This window comes from Adelges cooleyi, unplaced genomic scaffold (assembly GCF_023614345.1).
Source record: "Adelges cooleyi isolate 19-005CV unplaced genomic scaffold, UGA_ACOO_1.1 ACOO_flye_CR_arks_rails_tigmint_CR_PRNA_30, whole genome shotgun sequence".
Classification (NCBI taxonomy): domain Eukaryota; kingdom Metazoa; phylum Arthropoda; class Insecta; order Hemiptera; family Adelgidae; genus Adelges; species Adelges cooleyi.
The window spans coordinates 8,653,777-8,664,067 of NW_026095971.1; the positions used below are offsets into that span (position 1 = coordinate 8,653,777).

Sequence of the window (10,291 nt, forward strand, 5' to 3'; positions counted from 1 at the left end):
ATGATTAGAAAAGCTACCAACGTAATTAATAATTCAAAACGTGTAATTGAGGGAAAAAGTAGGTTTTTTATTAGTTTCAAATCCTCAGTTTGCCGAAACTATATGCTTTACCAAAATTCACTAACACTATAAGTCTATTATATAAAAATCAATGCTCCAACTTATAATTTATCTGAATATTTAGTTAACCATTTTTCATCTTTTAAGAAATTTTATAGCTTTTCAGTTAAGAACAACCTCAAACTAGTTAAGCTAACAATTTGTTAAACTGAGACGGGTTCATTACATAACATTTTATTACAATTTTTAAGACGTGTTGACAAAGAGTCATCATTTCTGGTATGGCGACGCTGTATAATACGTATATCTAATATAAGGATGTATTGGCCCGTGATCGGTCTCCCTTCTGACTTCTCAGTCTGTCGACTGTCGTTAGCGTTCATACGCATAGTGTATTACTTTTATGGTTAAGGGTTTATGATTTACGATTCATTTCTTTACTAAACAATAGTAAACCCAATTGATTCAAATAGGCAACCATTCTACTGATAATATTTAAAAGAGAATTGTGGTAGTTAATAATATTATAATATAAGCATATCTTTCAAAGCTGATAAAATTCTTCAAGGTTGTTTTACTGATCCATACGCCGTATACAATAGACCGAACACTTCCCAGTTATCGATGTCATATTTTCAATTAAGTAGGCGATGCATTGACTATAATATTATATTTAGGACTCCTCATGAACTTTAGAATCTTGCCGCTATTATTTAACTCCAAACGTATTGTTAGGTCTAGTACCCTGTACCAGACCTCTCCGGCCTCCGCTGATCTATTTATATAATTTCTACAACTTATTGCCATTATCATATAATCGCAGTGTACTTCTTCAAATACATCGTGATTTGTGGCCTTTTGCACTATGGGTACCAACCAATCACAGCTAAGATTTTTATGTACGTACACGCGAACCGTACCTAGTGGAAACCTGCCTTAAATATTAACACAGTCATTATATTATAGTTAAGGGTAATGTCTACCAGTATGGGTTAACTGGAAATTCAACGTGGATTGGATTAAGACTACACACTCTTAAGAACTACCCTACAGTGATTCCCTTATTATCGGATTTTAAAATTTAATAGTTATAAGTGATGTTAGCTCTACTGTAGCTACCTCGCCTCGCAGTCTTCATTCTATTTCGGTTTTTTTTGCGGGAGTCAGGACACCAGACGACGGTGTAGAGTTGTAGGGACAACTATAGAGTATTTGTTCCTTGCTAGCTGTGCATAAACTCAATGTTAAAAAGATGACGACATAACAGGACCATACTTAGTTATGTTGAAGCTATAGCTAAGTACAAAACCAAGGATTGAATATAACTGATCTAAGATTTAATTATGAGTAACACTTAACCAAAAGTATTCATATTCATACACAGTCCGTCACCAAAGTTGAAGACTAATTTTATTAACGACAACCAATTCTCCTTAATCATTTTTATTACAATTTACTTTACAAAAATGCCTCCTAACTATATGAATCGATGAGATCGGGCTACCAAGTACTCCAAGCCATGTTGGAAGTCTTCTTTAGGAATCAGCTCTGCTGTTACACTTTGTTAAATTGTAAAACTGTCCAAAATACGTTCCTTCGCCTTCATTTTTAACTTGGGGGGAGAAAGAAAATAATCAGCTGGTTCTAAATCAATTAATCTAAGTACAATAACATTTTTTTTGCTATAAAATTCCCGAACGATCGTAGCGTTTACGTAAAAACCATGTTAATGTTGAAATGATAATGAAAGTGCACCATACGCTTGTTGACTCTTTTAAAACATTTCAGAAACAGTTTTACTGACTTTTGAACAAAATTTGTTTGCATACTATTACTCTAAATAAGTTTCCATAACAACGTTTAAACAGTCACAAACAAAAAACTCCTTATCTACGAAATTTACATAAATAAAACTTGTCACACTAATAAAGGGAAGACGATTAAGTATTGTCCGGATAGATAGCACCTCCAGTAAATTTTTTTAAAATAGCAGTAAAAACTTTTGTGATGGACTGTGTGTATAAAATTATATGTTATCTCACATTAGTTGTACTACTATAACCAGCCATAAAACTAAACTAATTAGTTGGATGCTTAGGCTAAAGTACTCTAATGGAAAATGAAAACTAATGATCATTTGACAAAAGTAACAATATAATATGTTTCATCTTGTTTAGGTATAAAATATATATATTTTAAACTAAAATTGATTAATATATAAATAAGAAATTAATCCAATCTAATACTTTAATAAGTTTATTGAGTAAACATGATACATATTTGTGTTTATTGCCAGTCCTTTTTTTTTGTAACGGAAGTTTAAAATGATATTCACACATTTAACATTGAAAAAAGTATACAGTATAATATAAAGTTGAGACATAAATTAACTCTTAAAAAGAGAACTATATGTATATATTTTTTTCTTCATTTAAGTTACTTAAATCAATATTATCATCAAAAAATTAATATTTATACTATTTTTAAGATTATATCGGTTTATAATCAAGTTTGGATTCTAAATTCTTATTATCTGATACTTTCCTGACAGCTTTCATAAAATCTTCATGAGTCACATAATCTTTTTCTGCTCGTATCGCAAACAATCCTGCTTCTGTACAAACATTTCGCAAATCAGCTCCATTAAAGTTATCAGAGAGCTTCACAATTGCTTCATAGTCTAAAAAAAAATATTAAAAAAATATAATTTATGAAATAAAAATTAATTTTTGTCTTAAGAGTAGTTAATGAAATTATACCAATATCTCCTTGTTTAGTGATAGGGGCTGCATGTATTTTTAAAATATCTAAACGAGCTTGTTCATTAGGTAAGGGAATTTCAATTTTTCTGTCCAAACGTCCGGGTCTCAATAAAGCAGGATCCAGTGTATCTGGTCTGTTGGTAGCCATTATCATTTTAACCTATTAATATTTTAGATAAATTAATAATAAATTTATATTAAATCATTTGTTGTGGCGTCATGGCCGAGAGGGTTACCGCGGCAGTGTTTCTACTACTAGCCGTGGTTCGAATCTCGGTCTCTGGCCGTTTCTCTAGCTGGGCGGGCAACCGTCTGGAGAAAGAAATGGCCACCCGACTGATGCGGATCACAACGGGCAACCTTAAACCACCACACCATAACCTCTTCCCCAAGATGGCAACACTCGTCTCTAGTAGAGCAAGAGTTGTCCAACCTGACCTAACAGGTCATAGACTAACAAAAAGAATTAAAACATATAAAATCAAATGTCACTAGTTTAAAATTATGTCTTCCACATCATTCCTCATCACCAGCAGTCCTCATATTATTCTAAATCGCATCCAACTACCTTTATTCGGTCTCTTCTTCCCTACTTTCCTCCTATGTTTATTTTTATTAGCATACTTACAACTTCATTTAATATTATTTTAATAATTTCACATAAACATAGTCAATGGGCAGTTCTAAAATTAAATAAAAAATCATACTTGACCCAAAGAATCAAAACCATCCATTTGATTTAAAAGCTCCATTAATGTTCTTTGGATTTCACGATCAGCTGAAGTACCTTCAGAAAATCGTCGTCCACCAATTGCATCAATTTCGTCCATAAAAATAATGCACGGTTGATGATCTCTAGCATAATTAAACATTTCTCGAATAAGACGAGCACTTTCTCCAATATATTTGTCTACAATAGCACTAGACACTACCTAATTAATAAGAAATTATTCATTAAACCCATGTTACTTAAATTATAAAAAAAAATTATTCATAATATATGCTATTACAACGAGCATTTACCTTTAAAAAGTTGGCATCCAGTTGGCTAGCAACAGCCCTAGCCAATAATGTTTTTCCTGTGCCTGGAGGACCATATAGTAAACATCCTTTTGGTGGAGTTATACCAACACGTTGAAACAACTCAGGATTTAGCAATGGCAGTTCAATAACCTTTTGAATTTATTTTTAATTATTACAAAATAAAAAAAGGTTCATTGGGTGTTAGGACTTAAAGTAACGTAAGCTTAAACATATTTAACACAAAATAACTTAAAATATTTAATACATTATACAAGACATATATTGTAAAATTATAATAAATTATGAACACTTGTTATATGAATGTTAAACTTGTTCAGTTTTTTTATATGAAAATTTGGTTATACCAAAATATATATTTTATACAAATAAATTCTGTGTTGATTATCTATAGTAAGCTTTTGAAATTTGATATGGTTATTTATCGTATAACCTTAATTTAATAATTATAAAACTAACACTCAGTGTTTTATTTTATTGGCAAAAATGTATACGGTCAGTGTTTGTTGAAGAATGTGTTAGTTGAACATTTTAGGTCCGACTACTTTTATATAATACCTTTTTTGTTGCAAATATACTATTTATTGACAAACCAGCATAGTTTAGCTTTATAAGACGTTGTTAAAATGGTTAAGCCCAGAAAATAATTCTGCCACTACCTAGCAGGAAGTTTACTGATATTTTAGCAGATTAGTTCATTTCTGTGGTTATGTAGTACGCAGAATATAAAATTGCTATTTCTACTTAAGAGGACGCTTTACCTACACATTTCGAAATAATAACATGGTCGTGTAGATTTAATTATATTTTTATGTGCTTTTAAGTAATTTTAAGTTTCAATACCTACATAAAATTTAAAATGTATAAAATTTCTGAATAAATTGACCGATTTTCGAATTTTTATTTTGTTACAATGTTACAGCTACTTAAAGTAGGTTTTTACTCACTAGAGTACTAGAGGATCTTTTTAAGTTATCAAAAATCCGTCAATGTATTGCTCTCAGAAATCTTTCGAATTTATAATAAGTGTTTTTGTTCTAAAACTACTATGGCCCAAGTATACCCCATTATTCGTAGCTATATTTAGATGAAAAAACATTTTAAATCGCTGTCAAGAATGCCATATTAGTTTGAAAAATAAATTAAAATTAAGATTTTTAAAAAAATTGCCTTTAATGTTAATTATATTTAAATCCTAAATAAATAGGGGGTATAGTAGCGTCCTCTTTAAGGGAATAGAAATGTCTGTTTATTGTAATATAAAATATAGATAGTACTTAGTAAAAACTGTTTAAATTTAAGGGCTAATTACTTTAAACATTATAAAAATAAACAACCAAAATTACATAATTTGTAAATTATTTGATTGAATAATGACTACTAATTAGTCTATATTGTAATGAAATCTTGCCTATTCCATTCTCTATAAATGTATCATGTACAGCAATAGTAAGATAACACAAACAAAAAATGTCTTGGTGATACTGATTAATAATTTTATATGAAGGACTCATAACAGTAATAATAGAATGGTATAAGCATACTTCTCGGAGTTCACGAATTTGTTCAGACAATCCACCTATAGCCGAGTATGTGACTTCTCCTGGATCTTCATGGGACATTTTATATACCAGTGGATCCACTTCACGTGGTAAGTAACGCATTACAGTCAGTGTAGTCATATCCAATGCTACTCGAGTACCAGCTTTAAGTTTTGCTTTATCTAATTGACGTCGACATCCAACTACATAGCGCGGGCCATTTGTAGCTTTTACTATAACTAAATAATTAAAAAAATATTTTAATTAATGACTTTCATTTTGACAAAATTAAATGTAGAATAATCCAATAGCATACATTTGTCTTCAGTTAGTTGCTTTAGTACTTCACCAACAATCTTTAAATATTAATCATTAAATTATTACATATTCATTATTTAAATAAACATGTCAACATATAAACATGTGAATAATACCTGGCCAACACTTTGTAAAGCTTTTAAATCATTTTCAGACTTGTCATACTGTTTAGTAAGCTCTTTGGCTTGTTCTCGCACTACAAAACAAATAATGAACAAACAATTAGAATGAAACAAAATTTTATCTTAAAATAATAATTGACAATAAGGAATATAATAGGATATGCACTTTTTTCAATTAATCAAAATTCATATAAATTAATTAATTATTTCTCAAGTTAAATAAATTGATTACAGGTAATATTACAATTGCCGATGTATAATATTTCAAATTTGTTGTAAAGAGATTTATTGATTATTAATAATAAATAAAAAATTGTTAACTATTTAAGTAATCAAAAAATACATTTTTTAACCTAATGTCAACGTATGTAGTAGTATATGGTGTTGAAAATGGTGCACAAGAGAGTAAAGATACTAGGTTAGATTCCTGCCACACTAGCTTAAGGTAAATAAAACTTAAGTGTTTAATATTACAGGTATAATTATGAAAAGAGAAAATAGATAACATATAAACTGTAGTATTTTTTTATTCTTTCAAACAAAAAGAAGAGGGTAGATTAGGGCTGATGGTATTTGGAAATTTTTGTGTCAAACAGTACCTATACTGTAAAAACCGTGCTTAACAGAAAAAATTGTATTAAACGGTATATTGTGAAAAAACATATACTTGTTAGGGCTGACGGTATTTTCAGTACACTGGTATTTGGAAATTTTGTCTGTAAACAATTTTTCTACAAGAAATCTTGCCCCAATCAAAAAATTACAAGTGATCTTTTCTGTTGAATTTTGGATCTAGTTGGTGAGTAAGAATGTCATTTTTAATTTTTCCAAGTGGTTTTTATGACAATTGGGAAAACTGGAAAAGTTATACTGTAATCTAGTGTTTTTTTATACTATGTTCTACTATGCTTCGTGTCTAACTGTAGCCTCCTCTCTTCAATAAATAAATATCTGTACTTCATGCAATAAAAGTATTAACTATTTTTTTTTTAAGTACCAAAAAATAACACATTTAGTTTTTAATATGTCAGGCCACCGGGCATTTGTCCAATTGCCCAGCAGGCCATTCCACCCCTGCATGACATGGATTTTCATGAAATTGGTTTTAGTTATTTAGTCATAACTTTAAAAGTATTAGATAATGAATTGATTTGATGATAACTTGAAATCCTTATTATTCCAAAACATACATCTCAACTTGAAATATTTACCAATAATTTAACGTTGATTTTTAATCATTCTACAAATCTCAGCAATAATAAATTTAATATTCACTGAGCATTACTAAGAGTCATTTTTTCAAATGCAATGAATAATCATTGCATTTAAATCTAAATCACCATACAACTAAATTATTTTAAGCTAGGTCATTCTATCATAGAAATGGGCAACTTGAAGTACTATACCTTCACCCATCACATTTATCTTGTCCGAAGAGCATAGTGACGAAATCTACCGTAAAATATTGTACTACCAGTACTCATTTTAAATACGGTCTGCCCTAGGGTATATCTCTTAGTGATGGGAATCGGAAAATCCGGATTTTCACAAAAAAACGCTATTTAAGCTACTTAAAAATCATATAAGTGTTAAATAATTTTACAATATAAAGCTCTATATCTAAGTAACATTTTTTTGATAAATATGTGAAAATAAAACAAAACACCAAAGAGATAAACTGCTTTTGAATTTCGGATTTGTTGAAATCCGAAAATCCGGAATCCGAAATCCGAAAGCATTTTATAGACAAAGTTAAGAGTTTTTTTTAAAAATTTTTATCAACAAATTTTACTTAGGTACATATCTTTATATTGTAATAGTATTTAACAATTATATGATTTTCAAATGACTTAAAAAGCGTTTTTTTTAAAAATCCGGATTTTCGGATTTCCATCACTAATATCTCTGCATATGTGAGTTTTTTCTAAAGGACAAGTAAGCTGCGAGTGAGTCCCTTATTACATTTCATTAATTTTTTTAAATTTTAGTTGTATGGTTTATCAGACAGTTGTTTATTTTACTTATTATTCTTATATATTGTGATATTTTAGTAGAATTGAATAAAGAAATTTGTTTTTTAATATTTACGTTTGAAAAATTTAACATTTAGATTATGATTGTTTTGAATAAGTTAGCTTTATAATTTCTTGGCATAAATTGATTTTACCGGGCGTAGGAAGCTGTTTTATACTATTACCATTGTTACAAGTTATTATCATTATAATATTATAATTATTTGTTTGTAAATTTATAAATATATGTTACTTATTATTTATATTATGCAAATGGAGTTTTATCTCCGTAAAAAGAAATGATTAAAGAAATTAAATTAAACTATATAGTTAAGTTTATATATTTGCCACAGTTTTCATTTAAATTTATCACCATTCCAACAAATTACAGAATAGAGCATAGGTATATAAAACAATTATTGCCCTGCCCTTCGTCATCAATTTTTTTTTTTTTTGCTACAACCGAGTTAGAATAAAATTATGATTACGGTTATTTATTAATAAAAAATTGGAAACAAAATGCTAAGTTTTTTAATCGCGATTCGTGTCGCCAACAACTACAGTAGCATGGTGTAGTGACCGCCTCCCACCTACCGTTATATTACATTCAAAATTTCAAAGTTCAAGTAGCTATAACTTTTGCTAGAACTAGAGGAGTCTGCCGATTTCTGACATCAGATATGTAATCAGCATAAAAAAACACTACAAGGAGACACAGGTAAAAAAGGGTTGGGGTAAAGTAAATTTGTTAAAAATTATTTTATAATATCGACTATTATTCTAGTACTATAGCAATTGGAAACAAATTGTGTGTAACACTTGACTTATGAACTTATACAACCGATTAATTGTTATAGGGTTATGTTAGGGGTATATTAGGGTTATGTAATATACTTTAGGAAATATAACTATAATTGACGTTTTAACATAACACTACATACTTCCTTTAAGACGGCTAGCAATTTCTTTGTGTTCAATAAGTTTCTTGCGATTTTCTTGTAAAATTTTTTCCCTGACAGGATCAACTGGATTAATAGATGACATTTTAAAGTTAAATCAACTTTAACAACAAATATAATTTTTTTAATATTTATATCAACAATATAATTATTAATTATAGAAACATTCAGATTCAGTAGAAGCTATAAACTTGAAATGTTGAATTGAACGAGCTGAAAGTATTCAATAATCATAAAGTTGCCTTATCACGATGACTAGCATAAAAACAAAACAGTGCACGGTAAGTGGTTATCGCAATCAGTATTTTATATGATCTTTGAAATTTTTATTTGAACTGAATAAATTATGTAAACCACATAGACATATAAAGGGAGCACGACACGGAGCCACTCGACAAGGAGCCACTCGACAAACAGCCACCCGAAGAGATACCAACATGTACAATATTTATGTAAAATGTACGATTATTATTTGTGTATGTTGTGCGGCCGACACCACGTATTATAACGGAGTAATAGCAAAAAATGTAATTTCCAAATTGTATATCAATAAAAATAAAAACAGTAACTTAGTAGAAAATATTATATTTTTATTAAAACTCCTATTGTATAGTAAACATTATTACTATGTTCATTGTAAACATTTCAATTTACTCAACAGGATTTATTGTTAACTCATGCTATTAATAATAATTATTGTTTCTAAATACTTTTACTCTATTATTATAAATAATTATACATTTTTATATTGTTGATACTTATTTATTAATATAATACATACGTAAAAAAATTATGTATATTGCAACGATATTAATTGAATAATATTTTAACTTGCTTTCATGTATTCCAATTAAATTACAAATATATTTTAAATATAAAACAAATGAAGTTATTAAACATTGTTTAATTTGTGTGCATTTTCATGAGTATCGGAATGAACGATCCATGTATATATTATATATACAACTAAAAAGTATTTGATAAAGGTTTTTACTTTTTATTGACTTAGAACTAATTATTAAAAACTCAGAAGCAGAGGGTTAGAATTAGATAAATACCGATATAAAAATCCAAAAAAAGTACATTTTTAGCTAATTGGCAAATGTGTATATTTTCCACCCATTTGGCTTATGCTATAGGCCATCTATATAAATTGGATTTTTTTATCTGATTAATTATTTCTATTTTTATTATCTATATATACATATAAATGAATGTATGTGTGTGTGTCCCTCACAATTTTCATCAGACTTTGTAGAAAAACAGCACTATATATTTATTTTATGTTAATATATGTAGAATCATAAAATATAAATGAATAACCAAATTATAAAAAATTATTAACATGTATTAGCCCGTTATACTTTACAATATTAGCGGGGCGCGATAAAACATTAATATTTACTACTAAGTCATCCTCAAGTCTCAACAATGTGCATCGGGCGAGCCAAAAATTGTTCATTGTTTGCTATAGCA

At 28.7% G+C, this 10,291-nt stretch overlaps 1 protein-coding gene across 1 annotated transcript; it reads right to left on the bottom strand.

The window, feature by feature from the left end:
* Positions 1-2,429: 2,429 nt before the first annotated feature.
* LOC126839218 (26S proteasome regulatory subunit 10B) lies at positions 2,430-9,040 on the bottom strand. Its single transcript, XM_050574367.1, has 8 exons — positions 8,798-9,040; positions 5,839-5,918; positions 5,721-5,760; positions 5,408-5,643; positions 3,846-3,995; positions 3,530-3,754; positions 2,820-2,982; positions 2,430-2,740 (listed from the first exon to the last, which is right to left on the bottom strand). The coding sequence occupies exons 1-8, from the start codon at positions 8,898-8,900 to the stop codon at positions 2,550-2,552; spliced, it is 1,188 nt and encodes a 395-aa protein (XP_050430324.1). The 5' UTR covers positions 8,901-9,040; the 3' UTR covers positions 2,430-2,549.
* Positions 9,041-10,291: the final 1,251 nt, after the last annotated feature.